The sequence below is a fragment of the Solea senegalensis genome, linkage group LG21 (genome assembly GCF_019176455.1).
Source record: "Solea senegalensis isolate Sse05_10M linkage group LG21, IFAPA_SoseM_1, whole genome shotgun sequence".
Lineage (NCBI taxonomy): Eukaryota > Metazoa > Chordata > Actinopteri > Pleuronectiformes > Soleidae > Solea > Solea senegalensis.
The window spans coordinates 3,881,401-3,895,812 of record NC_058040.1 but is presented as its reverse complement, the minus strand read 5'-3'; the positions used below and the strand labels follow the sequence as shown (position 1 = coordinate 3,895,812).

Sequence of the window (14,412 nt, the reverse complement as noted above, 5' to 3'; positions counted from 1 at the left end):
AATAAAACATTTATAATAATAACATTATTATCATTATTACATCATCATTCATCATCGTAATAATAATAATAATAATAATAATGAATTGAATTAAATTATGAATCGAATAATTTTCTATCACAACACCTCAGGTTGTCATGGTGATCCGCAATGACGTAAAAGTGTATAAAAGTGACTGAGATCAGGAGAAGTGAACAGTTGGACTAATCTGTGGTGGAAACTACTGGTGCATCAACTGTCTCCGGCATTGCAGGCGCATACTATTCGAGTATAAAGCAGCTTTGAGTGGACATCAAGACTCGAAAAGCGCTTTATAGATACAGACTATTGACCTTTTATTGGTGGAGAGAGCAGCTTCGGCTCAGGAGCCATGGCTCCTTTTTGGATTAACCGGGAGAAACACACGCTGATCCTCGGCATCTCCGAAGTGCTGGATGACCGTTATGGTAAGTACATCTTTGCTCTGCCGCAAAAAAAACAAACCAAAACGTTAATAGTATATATGACATATAATATATGAACAAAAATAAGAATTATATGACATGTATGATAATGTTTGTGTTAGCATCTCCGTCAGTTATGTATTAGACCTGGTTTATCTGTCTGTGTGTGAGCAGTTTAACTCAAAATGTAAAGAACAAATTTAGCTTAAGCTTAATGCTAACGTGTTATCGTCCAATGAAGAAATTATGAGATTTTGTTGGTGAAAAAACACTTAGATAGCAGAGTTTATTAATGGTGTGGGGAAGCTAATTAGCTTTAGCCGAGGTTTATGCTCTCTGAGTGTTTAAGTTTAAAAAACCACCACGCACGCATTAAACGTGTTATATTGTTGTAAAGTTAGCTTAGTTGATTTGATCATGTATTAAATCAATGGTGTTTATTCGGCAGTGGTTGATAACATTTGAGTTTTTGTGTTAAAACTGTTGGACAACGATGGCGACCGTTGAATTTTAAACAACAACGCTTTATTTGACTGCGCGGCGCGCGCTGTAGTCCCTGTGACGTCAGTGTTGTCAGGTCACAGTCACTGATGAAAATAATCAAACCAATTTGCGTGAACTGAACTGAACAGAGCGAACTGTTAAGGTTGGATCAGCTGAGCACACACACACACACACAAACTTTTTGTTTACCTGCTTCCCATTTGTACATATTCACGTTTAAGAAGCTGATAACACATACCTTGTTTTTAGGTTTTAATTAATGACTGTTTTTGTATTTTATCATTTATTAAAGTAGTTCAGCAATTCAAACTGAAACTGATGAGATTCAAAGTGGTTTATGTTGTGTTAAACATGGTTGTAGATTTTTATATATCTTTTTAGATTTTTTGAGAACTGTTCATCTTCAGCTACAACTATGTTATGAATCCAATCCAACTTTATTTATAAAACACTTTAAAAACAACAACAGCTGAAACAAAGTGCTCAACATCATAGATAAATAACACAAATAAAATATAAAAACGTAAGTTAGTAGACCTAAGACAGGGGTGTCAAACTTATTTTTGTTCAGGGGCCACATACAGCACAATTTGATCTCAAGTGGGCCGTACCAGTAAAAATAGTAAAATAATAGCATAATAACCTATGAACAACAAGAACTCCTTTGTTTTTTCTCCTTTGTTTTACATTTAATGACGGATATTTTTACAAAACATGAAATTTCTTGAGAAATATAAGTGCAATTTCAACAATATCATGCCTAAACTTATTATTTACACATCACATCTGGATCTATAAAGGCACAAACATTTAGTCACTGGTATCTGGAAGTGAAAAATATTGTATTTGACATTACGTTTAGATTGTAATCGTAGTGTGAAATTTTAACAAATTCATCCTATGGGCCGGATTGGAGCCTCTGGCGGGCCGGTTCTGGCCCCCGGGCCGTATGTTTGACACCCCTGACCTAAGACCTAACAATAAAACACACAATAAAACAATAAAATACTGTAGAAAGTATAAAAAACAACTCAAATAACCTAATAAACATAATGTACATCCTGCTTAAAATGTTTATGTATTTTTCACAGAAGCGTTACTGTGATTTATGATTCCAGGCTGTGATGAGTCTCATCACATCACCCTGACTAATGTGGCTAATGTTTACCTTCTGTTTTTCTTCTCTTTCAGCTGCTGATTTACCTGTGACGAGGAGAATCCTGAAACTCTCTGTCACCAACAAGATGATGGGTCCTCTGAGTCGCACTAGCCTCCTCTCCTTGAAAGACTCCATCCTGAGCCTGTATCACAACCTCTGCACAGGCTCCAAGGAATACCCCATTATTCCTTATGCTGGAGTTTCCCACACAGCTCAGAGGAGCTCTTTTGTCATAGAGGAGGACGTGGAGAGCATTACACTGTCCACCATCTTCACTCCAGTCATTCCTAGGTGGTTGCAGCAGGGATGGCTGAGGGTGGAACGCAGGAACCGTGTCCAACACATAGTGGTGGACGGGAAGCCTGTGACCAGAGTCATCTCTCCCGTCTTCCTCTCTGACGGCTCTGAGAGGAGAAACTGCTGGAGAGTGAGTGACTACGGTGCAAATGGACACATGATCGTGTCCGTTCTGTGCAAGTTTACCGCAAAGTCTGCAAACTACGCAGAGGCTCGGAGGACGAGGTCACATCGTGAGGTAGAGAGCAGCATTCAGTCTACACAGAGATGCTTGCGTATGTGATTGGATGGTCCCTAACAGGCCCTGCATGCTCCACACACTTTACCTTGTTGCTCCACACACTTTACCTTGTTGCTGCATTTGTTGAACATTTTACTCCTCCAAGCTAAAGCCTTAGCGTCTGGCAGGGCTAGCAGTGTCCCAGGTCGCGTCTTGCACCGGGACTTCTGCCGAACTAAGGCTTGGAGGAGAACATTTGCAGACTATAAACTTTGTATATCTGTAAATATCTTTCTGGTTGTGATGCACAGGTCAGTGTTTTTAGTGCATCTTGCACTGGTGTTTTTTGCACTTTTCTTTATTTCTTGGAGCTGACCTGTGTATCTGTTTATGGAGAAGAGAACAGCGGCAACGGTTTTACTCCTCACTGCTGAAGCCATAGCGTCTGGCAGGGCTACCAGTGTCCCAGGTCGCGTCTTGCACCGGGATCTCTATCAGCAGAGGCTTGGAGGAGAACATTCTATGTAGACTATAAACTTTGGGTATTTGTAAATATTGTTTTGGTTGTGATGCACAGGTCAGTATTTTTGGTGCATCTTGCACTGGTGCTTTTTGCACCTTTCTTTCTTGGAGCTGACCTGTGTGTCTGTAGAGGAGAGGGAGGAGGTAAGATGGAAAAAGGGAGATGAGAGAGAAGAGGTGACAAAGGTAACAGGTAATTCTTCAGAGAGAAAAAGTAAGTATGTTGTGATGAGGATGTTGTAGCTCCTACATACTGAGGTAAAGTAAATGTCCTAAAAATGATCAACACCTCAGAAAATTAACTTGTTTCTTCTTATATCAAGAGGTGAAGATGCTCAGTTCAACTTCAGTTCAGACTGAAAAATCAGGTTTCCTGTTTTATTAACTAATCATATCATTTATCATTTTCAACTGTTGATGTATAATTATTACTGCCATATGTGATTTTTTTACCTTCAGTTGTGTTGTATTTTCAGATGAGAACAATGATGTAGACTCAGGATCAGAGATGAGACCACAGCTGCAGCACCACCCTCTGGACACCCGAGGTACTGACTCAAACATTGCCGCATATTAGAATATTAGAATACTGTTTTGAGTCTGTGTGTTTGTCCTAAAAGAATCGTCACACTAACATGTCCACTGTCTGACTCCAGAACAGTTCACAGAGGGATGGAGAGCAGGAAGAAGAAGAGGAAGTTCATCTCTCTGGACGACCTCCTGCATGTAGGTCTTCTTTCTGACCGTTCATCATGAGTTTTTGTCTGATATTAGAGGAGAAATAGTGATCAATCTCCTTCATGTCTTCAAAATCCGTGTCGTCGACGGTGAAAAAAATGCAGATGAGTTCCAGCAGAAAAGGACGAGCAGATGTTTGTGGACACACTGAAGGGAAAACTTCAGCTCGGTGCAGCCACAGCCCGTCGGATGCTACTACACTGGTTCACCAGCAAGCCCCGCCTCCTGCATTCATTAGTGAGTCAATGCTTAAATCTAATTTTTTTAAAGGGATAGTTCAGGTTTTGTGCAATGTGGTTGCATTGGTACTAACACATAATGCTGACTGCACTGTGTGAACCAGCCTGATTCTCAGTATGTTTGTCACGTCTCTCACTGTTAAACATCCTTTTCCAACAGGAACCTGTCGTTTTCATCACTTTGTAAATTGATCGCTCTCCTACACCAAAAGTCCACAGAGAAAATCACAGAATTTACATCACAGAACACAGGAGTTGTCGATGCACTGCTGCCTCCATCAACTTCAAACTTCCATAAACTTAAACCAACAAGGCAGCAGATGTTGACTTTCTCTACAGACTTTGGTTGGAGAGTGAGCAGTTTACAAACTTTTACAAAGTGGCTTTTTCTCGAGTCCTTGCTGCATGTTTTCACTGAGAGTGTATGTCTGTTGTCTTGCAGTGTTGGACATCTGCCAGAGCAAAACTCCCATCTTCTTATTGTGTGGATCCCAGCAGCTGCAGCGCCCCCTCCTGGAGCTCCAATCCTGTCCTCCCCCCCGCCTCAACCTACATCCCTGCACCCGTACCAGAGAGAGGTGAAACAGCAGCACTACTGCTCTGAGGAGCAACATGGTCATGAGCCATCACCACAGTATTCATGAACATGGAGAGGAAGACGTTTGATGGTGATGACACAGGTCACCAAAGTCACGTATAGCATGTGTCCATTTAAGAAAAATAACAAAAATTAGACAAATCCTCTCATTAAATGATGCTGAGACCGCTCATACATGCATTTGTGATATCCAGGCTGCATTATTGTCAGGGCTGCCAAAGAAGATTTTCAGAGATCTGCAGATGGTTGAAAATGCAGCGGCTCGCATTTTGAAGAGAACAAATAGATGCGAGCACATCAGTCCTGTATTGGCTTCTCTCCACTGGCTCCTGGTCCAGGTTAGGGCTGATTTCAAGGTGCTGCTCCTCACTTACAAAATCTTAAATGGTCTTGCACCTTCTTACTTATCAGACTTAATATGTGTTTATGTGCCCACACGGTCACTGAGATCACAGGACAGCAGCCGCCTGGTTGTCCAAATTGTGAAAAAGAAAAGAGTTGGTGAACAAGCTTTCTTTTTTCGGGCTTCTGTGTGGAACAGTATTCCTCTTGAGGTCAGGCAGGCCAGCACTGTTTTTAAATCAAAGCTGAATCAAATTGTTATGCTGCTTTAGGATCACTGCTTTTACTGTGTATGATATTTCTCTAGCACTGACATTTTGTTTTTACTGTTATTATTATCTTTAATTTTCTTGTCATTTTTTATTTTGTTATTGTGTACATTTTTATGGTGTATGTTTTTTTTTTATTTTGTAATGAACAGCACCACTGATGGAAAGTGCTATACAAATAAATGTATTATCATTATTATAATTATAATAACACATATTTTTTATTTAAAACAGTCAAACTGACTGTTGTTGGTTCACAGGTGTAATACAGTTGAAATGGTCTTGCATTTTAAACTAAGTGCAGAGCTAAATATGATGTGTATGCATACATCTCTCTTTTCATGTAACTGATCAGTGTAGATATTTGATTTCACGGTCACTTTATTGAAGTTATTATTACTTAAATGGATGAAGGGGATTTTCTGTTACCATGGGTCTCTTGTGGTTCCACTGATTTTTGTCTGAAAGCCATTGAAAGGAAGCAGCAAAATTATCTGGGGGGAAAAATGTTTCAACACAAAAGCCACGAGAACACTGAATTGTGTAGATCCTTTTATCATTTGACTGTATCGTCCGTCACTTTCTCTTCTATAAATGTAGTAGCATTTGACCTGTGAACAGCACTTTGCCCTGTGCAGTTTTTATCAGGCTGTTTAATTATTACATCACTGTTGTGTCAGAGATAAGTGAGCACAGGAAACCAAAGCTGAACGACGCTGAAAGATCGTGTTGTACGTGGAGTAAATGGTTCCCTTGCTCAGCAAACCATGTTGACAAGTTGACTAAATGGAACACAGCCTCTTTTTCTCCACGTGTGATGTTTCCACTGTATTTATATAAACCCTTTTCTGGTCGTGATGATCACTCAAAGCTGCTTTACACTACAGTGATGCCATTCGCCCATTCACACCTATTCACTCACACTTCTGTGGGCCACACCCCCTCCCAGCCTGAGTGCACCAGCTGAGGGTGATCTGCTAATCATCTGGTCTTGGAGCCACACAGCTGAGAAGTGACTGACATGGACTGTGGATCTAAAACTACTGTGTGCAGAGGAAAGCTTGTTCAATCAAGGAAGAAGCAGCCGGTGAGCTTTTGCCTGTTTTCTTGGGTCTCACTGGGTTTTTGTTCATGTTGCTCGTCGTATGCCATTTTGAGTTAATGAGCTGGTTAAGGGGTGTAAGTTGCAAATGTTTGAGGTTCTGTTTCATTAAATACAATTAAAATGTGATGCATTTAAAGCCATTTGCATTAAACATAATGGGTTTGAAAGACTTTGTAATTAGGTGGTTCCACAGTGATGTTATAAGTAATAGTCCAACTTGCTCTCCATCATCTTGCAGCCTTTGACGGAGAAGACTCCAATCAAGACTTCTGATTTGGGGAAGTAGATTAATTAAATCTTTGGCCACCATGGTGCATTGGGCGACGTGAAGAAGTCCACCAGGTTCTTGTCGATCAAACTGGTACGAAACAAGCCACCTATCCTTGTGTTTAGACTGTTTGAATGCTTTGAAACGGCTTACATGATGCCGTTTTTAGTAATTGGCATTGTTTGCTGTATGTACATGCACTAAAAGTGATGTTTGCACGTGTGTGTGTGTGTGTGTTTAAACACTGCATCAAAGTTTCAAAATAAATAAACACACAATAACAGGAAAAAAAGTGTGATCAATGAGAGAAATCCATTGAAGACTTCCTGAAACAGGCTGACCTTTCAACCTTCACTCATCTTGCATACCCTTTCACACGGCACAGCCGCCACGAGCAACGTGGGGGTTACACATCGGCACGTAGACTCGCAGAGTCAGGAATCAAACCCACGACCTCGAAGTTGAAAGACGACTCGCCCTACCGCTGAGTTACCATCACGCTGTGACCTGACCATTAAATTAATTAAATGTAGGAAAAAAAGAGCGTTGTTACCGTCAGACTGTTGTGATGATTTATCATTTCTTAACTTTCCACAAGTACCACAGTATACACACCACGTTATTGCATCACTTATTAGTGTAAGCCATAATTAATATAAAAATGTTGTCCTCCATTCTGTTAAGTTGCTGTATCGCTGCTCTGTGTGCACTGCAGACATACATACTATATCTTTAATTTATCAGACTGTCATCGCCTCTGTGAGAATGAGCTTAAATAAAAACAATATTGTACTATATTTTAATACTATAATATTCATAAAAAGTGTTTTTACACACACACATTTAAAACACCAGAAGTCTCCTTTAACTGTATTAAAGCTTGGTGCTTTATGAACAGCAGGCACAGGTTACTTATTAATCACTTTAATTACTCTGAGGTAGTGTTATATTTAAAAAAAATTCAACTGACAAGGTAAAAAAATTTATTAAATTTAATGGTGATTTGTTTTTCAGGTGGTGTTTACAGCAGAGACGCTCGCTCGCGTCCGCTTTACATCCACAAGTTGCAGTGTTTTTAACCTGTGACTGTTTCTATGAAATAGAAAGGTAAAAAAGTTCACATTGCGAGGACAGGACCACAAAGGCAAACTCAAGACAAGCATTGTAATTTAGAGAAAACTTCAGAGCACAATCTTTAAAAAAAAAAAAAAAAATCAACCAACCTTCCATAAAGTCATCTCAATATCATTTTGTGAACTGTCTGCATTTAAATAAAAAAATATATAATTTGTCTTCTTTTTGAAATGAGAAAACTACCCTGAGTTCGCGTAGTGTTCTCCTGCAGCTAAAAACAGATTCTTGGTGTCCACATCCTTTATCATAAAAAGGTACATTTCCATCATGATCTCTCAATATTTAGCTCCTGAAACAAAGATTAAAAAGTATGTAAAAAAACAACCCAAAAACAATCCTATCTTGCTCATGTTGTATTCAGCAGTGCAGACGACCTCACCCACAACGCTGACGTTAAAATAAGAATAAAGGCAGGTGTTCTCCAGTGAACTGTAAAGATTACACATACATTTAAACAGTAGATTTAAGCCAAAACAACATCTCTGAAACTCTACTGCTGCTGCTGTTGTTGCTGTGGGACAAAAAGGCAGAGATCTCAACCTTTGGAATCACTTCCAAAGAATAGCAGTTCAATCTTATTGATTTCTTCATTCAACTGGCACAGTGGGCTTTCAGTCACTATAAGACATATGCAACTTCCTGTGAAAGAGAGCTCCCTCAGAGTCCAGCCAGCTCCACGTCCACTCTTTAGTCATTTGGCTGCGAGTGGGTTACTTTCTTTTCTCAAGTGCATATAGTGTTCAAACGTAGGATCCGTCCCACAGTGATGTTATAAGTAATAGTCCAACTTGCTCTCTATCGTCTTGCAGCCTTTGACGGAGAAGACTCTTTCCGCTTTGGGGAAGTAGATTAAATCTTTGGCCACCATGTCGGCCACGTGCTGGTTGGGCTTCGTATCTCTGGCCTCCATCTCGGCCATGGCGCACTGGACGACGTGTTTGTACTCCAGAGGCAGCAGTGGGACGAAGAAGTCCACCAGGTTCTTGTCGATCAAACTTGTACGAAAGAAGCCACCTATAGAGAGATCGATTTGTCAGGGTGTGTGTTTTTCTTTTTTAAAATCAAAGCTCCTCGTGTGTAATTTGTTTTACACTCACTTTGGTTGTTGTTAAACACCGACAACGAGAGCAAGGTTTCCAGGTCTTTGAGCTTGATCTCTTCTCGGCTTTGTCCTCCTTTCCAGAAATCCAGAGCGGTCTGTGCGATGCTGTCTCCCCCAGCGTTGCTGTGAGTAGAATCAGAGACACATGTTAGAACTAGCCTCAGGTCACACTTTCACAAAGACGACAGAAAGAAAAATGGGAGCAGAGTGATTTTGAAACCTTGAGGGGTAAAGGTCACTTTGACACTGTCATATTCAGCACCTGTGATTTTCCTGCTTAAAATGTCAAAATGGAAACACCAAGAAGGACTCAACTACAGGTTGACCAATATTGGTTTTTATAACACCTGATACACAAAATTGCCCACACATTTTTCCAATCTGTTTCTGGGAACAAAAATGTGTGAAATGACACACGCAGGAAATAATGGGCCAGTTAATTAAATAATAATTGATCGGAAATCTTGTTTCAATCATGAAAAAAGCTTTGATTAATCGATTTTCAAAATAGTTGTTGATCAATTCAGTAATCGATTAATAAACGACTGATCGAGTAAGTGTTTCATTGTTAATAATTACATTTTCATTGTCACAATTATCATTTTTAAATGGCAATGTAACCAAATCTAAGGCATGCAGGAGTGAAACAATTCTGATGGGCACAAAAGTACAGTTGGATGCTCAAAATAAATGTTAAATTTGACCATCACAAGAGGCTTTTGTTGTGTTAAAGAGCAACATTTGTTATAAAAAAGAGCCCAATTTACACTGTGTATTGTTACCTGGAAAGGCTACTTGATTTGCAGGTGTTTGTCAATTTCACAATTGACAAAAAGTCAACACCGAACCTTTGCTTTTAATTGGATTTTCACCCATTCTCAACATAAATTCACACATTTGACTGCCTGCTTGAGCGTGCAGCTCAGCTCCACAGGTGTTCCAGACTTGCGAATACTTTGAGCTGTTCACCTGAGGAAGACGAAGATGGCTTTCCGATACGAAACTCCTTCCAGATTGTCGTAGTAGTCCAGGTACGGCTTAATGCAGTCGATCAAGCCAGGATGCATTTTGTCCATCTCGTCGAAGATGAACATGGAACGCTCACAATTGGTGACGTTGCCTTTGATCCACTGCTGTAGCTGAGACTGAGGGGAAACAATCGCAAATTTCATTTCATGCAGGGGGGGAAAAAATGTTTCAAACGAGCGTTGAAGGAACCAGCGTCTTCATACTCCATACCTTGTACTCAAGGAACTGACTTTGATGTGGGAAGTGAAGCGTCGACGTGAACACGTGCACAAAGCTGCTTTGCATTCCCTTCTCGTAAATGTTTTCAGCGATCAGCTTACTGATGAAGTTCTTCCCCGTGCCGGTCCACCCGTGCAGAGAAAGCACCAGTGGTTTCTTTGGGTTGTTATTGGTCATGAATCCATTCACGGCCTTTGAGATGATGCGTGAGGCGATGTGCTGGCCGAACAGCTTCTTGTCCAGGTCTGCCTGGAGGCCTGCAACGTACACGACAATGAGTCAGATTATTAAAGGGGGTGATAAACCTCCAATGTGTGGAGTGTGGATACCATGGGTTTGGACACATCAATAGTGGGTTTTTTTTTACTTTTGTGTATCTTTGTGTAAGTTCATTAAAAACAATGTTCCAACGGTTTGACAATTATTCTGCTTACAAAGACAAAATTGATTAAGTCAAAATGTTGATAGTTTAACTTGCTTATCGGTGTATATTTTATAATACTGTTATATATTGGATTTCTGTTTGCTCTATTTCTGACATCGGATCTAGTGATTCTGACCAGTATCAACTGATATCAACCCACCACTCTGTACAGGGAGAAAGAAAAAACTTACAACAGATAAAAGCTGGAATATAACATTTTGGATTGTATTTGATTGCAGAAAAATAGGTCCTGCTCACTTAAATAAATAAATCAATGCACGGCGGCATAAACACAGACATGTTTCAGCGTGTTGTTTTCCTCAGCTTGATGAAAACATTACTGGGTGTGACCATCGTTGTGCAGAAATAAGTAGAGCTTGTTCACTAACTCCAAACCACAAAAGCCTGATAATCCAGCGTGTGAATCTTCCTCAGGGGGACTCTCAAATGACTCTCACTACTGTATTATGTCAGTGAGGACCAGGTGACCAGGTCAGGTGTGCAATGACGATTGTTTACATTTATGACTCCCAATTAAAAAGCCAAACTACACAATGATCATCTAAAATCACAACAATCAATAAAATCATGTTGTTGATCAAGAATCTGTAACATATGGAAGAGACCGTCACTATTGACAGATCATAGACATCAGGATATATGAATATAATAAGTAGAAACAAGTCAAGTGGATTTTCTGCCTCTCACTGCACTGTTTCTTTATTTTACCTTTTAATTTTCTTTGTCATTGAAGCTAAAAACAGCCATCATTTTAATTTCAAACTCAGTGTGTCATAGCACAGAGCCTGAGGAACGTGTCTGCTTAATTTTAACCAATTAAGTGAAAACATATCTAAATGGCTACTAATCGATTAGTCGAATTGAAAGAGGCTGCACACGTTTACCTGTTACATTGAAGGATATCCACTGTGAATCGCAACTTTCGTGTAAATAATTGTAGATCGTCCGGCCCAGAGTTGCACCGACGCCGACCAAGACTGTTGTTGTAAACGGATCGAACGTGCTCACCAGCACGCTGACTGTCGTGAACACGTACAACGACAGATATAAACGTGAAGGTTTCATTCTCAAAAGCGAGAGATCGCTGACATTAGCAAAGCGTTTACGTGATTAAAAAAACGGCATAAAAAGCGCCGTGCAGACGCGCTAATACGACGAAGCAAAACTGTCTCGCTTACAACGCGGAACTTCCGCACACGTCATCAACATGTGACAGTTCAAAGCAAAAATGTTTAGTAGGAGAAAAGGATGCAAAACCATAATGCTTTACATTTCCTCATGTTTAAATCATTCGTAATTTATGCGGAATGATGCTTTAAAGTATTATGTGAGATTAGGAGTACTTTTAAAAGGATGTAATTATATTTTGAGAAAATGCATGTGCACAAAACTTTGTATTAATTTCACAACAGTCCTCTCCTTAAACGTATTTTTATATAAAAAGTAGTAAACGTTCAGTGAATGTTTACAAAGCCTTAAATCACTATTTCTCTATTATTTTTTTTACTCATTTTGTGCTGTGCGGCTAACTGACAGTGGTAGTGACAGCTAACAACAAACCTAGTTTAACGCTGTTTCAAAGTTTGAAAATAGCACAGAGGAGTCAAATGTGTTGGCTACGCGTGTTCGCTGTGTCCACATTCACCTGTCCTGTTGAACGAAATCCACTCAGGTCGACAGCACTCGTGGAAATAGAAGAACATGTTCGGGTAACTAGCTATGAACGCCGTCAGCGTCGCAGCCACTCCGACAGCGATGGTGGTGCTGATGGGCTCGATAGCCTCGGTCAACACACCGGAGCTGAGCAGCAGCCACAGCAGCAGGACGTGTTGCCTCCTCGGCTTCATTTTCGCACCAGTGTCCCGCTACTATTCCCCGGAAATGTGTGTGAAGAACTGCGAAATGTCTCCAAGTAGGTCCAATCAGCGGAACTCGAGCAGTGAAGAGACCGGAGGAGGAAACCCTGCCGTTGTCATGAACACGCAGCAGAGCGGGGTGTCGTGACGTCTGAGTCCAAAGGTATTCTTTGATAATTGAATTTTTGGACTTAATTTATGTTTGTTTGTTTGTTTGTTTTATATTGTATTGCAGACTAGTGGTGTTCACCCCTAAATTACCCTCCAGAGTGGTAAAAACGTAATGAAGTGACTGACTGCCATTCATTTGTGGCCTCTTAAACAACACATAAAGTAAAAAAATCTATTGTTTATAAAGGATAGGGATGGGACATACCACTTTTTTGTGTCCAATACTGATATTGCACACTCGAGTATCTACTGATACCGATATTTGTCCGATACAGCCATTTTAGACCATTTATGAACTATGGAGCTGTTAATGACACATTTATGCTGAGTCATTTCATTCTCCAACTGTGCCACATATATGATTTTTGGATTTTATGTGGATTTTACATTTTTATCTGTCCGATTTCCGATCCAGTCATTTTGACCAGTATCGGGCCGATACCGTTACGGACAGATACAGATTCCCATCCCTAATAAAGGAGTGCCTTTCTAGTGAAGAAAAAAGATGCATCTGCAACTTCCAATCTAAAAGGGTGCCGTTATGAAGGATCCATCGCGATGATAGAAAATGATCCTGTGCTGTAAAGGATGTCCCTGTAGACCTGTGTGAGAAGGGCTACAAATCTCTGTGCACGCCACTGTCATATAAATGAGTTAAGGAGCTTGGTCTGTACTGAATAATACACAACATATATATATAAATTCTAAATTTAAGAATGATTTAACTGAATATATTTATTTTGTTGAGCGACAAGAGCAAAAAAACTGAAAGCTGGTGTTTCATCCTTCTCCATGTCGATGTGTGCATAAAAAAGAAACATATGCTTATAATCGCTATACTTTAGGGAACTGGAGGATAAGAGTTGTTTTCTAAAAGGTGACAAAACTTGTACATTCATACTTGTGACACTGGGTGTCGCCAAAGCCAAAATAAAAGAGGAGACAACACAGGTCCAATATGGTGAAAACAGGAAATTAAATCCTTAAAACATGGCTGTTTCTTTACCAAAACAAAATACCACTGTACACTTCACCTTTTGACCTCTGTCTTTTCTTACGAGTAATTTGTGCATGTGTGTGTTTATATTTGTGAATGTGATTTTGAGGGCTTCTCTTCAGGGGCAGTAGATCCACAGTAGATGTGAGGTGCACATTGTCCAGCCTGTTTCTATTGCACATGCAAAAATGTGTTTAACATCATAAGGCTGTTTTTATATTCCACCTGCTGAAGAAAACACAATTCTCTGAGCTCAAGGTGAATTTGTATGTACAAGAGGGACTCTGTGACTTCAACACTAGTCCAATACTGCAATAAAAGAGGTGTGATGTGGAAACTGGAATTATGGTTAAGTAGGAAGCATCTCTTGTCCAGCAATCCAATTTGAAAAATATAAGTTGCCGTGAAGTGGTAAGCATTGTTGCCTCTCTGCAAGAAGGTTCAGGTTTGCGACCCAGTGTGACTTTCTTTATGGAGTTTGTATGTTCTCCCCGTGTGTATGGGTTTCCTCTGGGTTCTCCGGTTTCTTCCTACAGTCCAAAAATCTGCTGTGGTTAACTGGATCACTTTAGATTGACCATAGGTGTGAATTTGAGAGGGAATGGTTTTTTCGTCTATGTTGGTCCTGTGAGGAACTGGAACAGGAATTTGGGATTGGCTCCAGCAGCACTGTGACCATTATGTGGAATATAAATTGGTAAACAATGAATTAGTTAATTATGGAGATAATTTTGACCAGACAACTGTTTAATTAA

The 14,412-nt window shown here is 40.0% G+C and overlaps 2 protein-coding genes across 3 annotated transcripts; one reads left to right on the top strand and one right to left on the bottom strand.

Annotated features, from left to right (window-relative positions):
• The first annotated feature begins 346 nt into the window (after positions 1 to 346).
• LOC122758634 lies at positions 347 to 4,766 on the top strand. Its single transcript, XM_044012899.1, has 4 exons — positions 347 to 446; positions 2,139 to 2,636; positions 3,622 to 3,693; positions 4,618 to 4,766. Exons 1-4 carry the CDS (start codon positions 371 to 373, stop codon positions 4,764 to 4,766), a joined length of 795 nt encoding a protein of 264 aa, XP_043868834.1. The 5' UTR covers positions 347 to 370.
• A 2,916-nt stretch (positions 4,767 to 7,682) lies between these two features.
• Positions 7,683 to 12,609, bottom strand: LOC122787031 (torsin-1A-like). 2 transcript variants are annotated; one of them, XM_044053572.1, is made up of 5 exons: positions 12,279 to 12,609; positions 10,180 to 10,445; positions 9,910 to 10,085; positions 8,936 to 9,063; positions 7,683 to 8,852 (listed from the first exon to the last, which is right to left on the bottom strand). In XM_044053572.1, exons 1-5 carry the CDS (start codon positions 12,478 to 12,480, stop codon positions 8,608 to 8,610), a joined length of 1,017 nt encoding a protein of 338 aa, XP_043909507.1. In that variant the 5' UTR covers positions 12,481 to 12,609; the 3' UTR covers positions 7,683 to 8,607. The 2 variants fall into 2 exon arrangements, with proteins under 2 accessions (XP_043909507.1, XP_043909508.1); XM_044053573.1 differs by lacking the exon at positions 12,279 to 12,609 and adding an exon at positions 11,518 to 11,816.
• Positions 12,610 to 14,412: the final 1,803 nt, after the last annotated feature.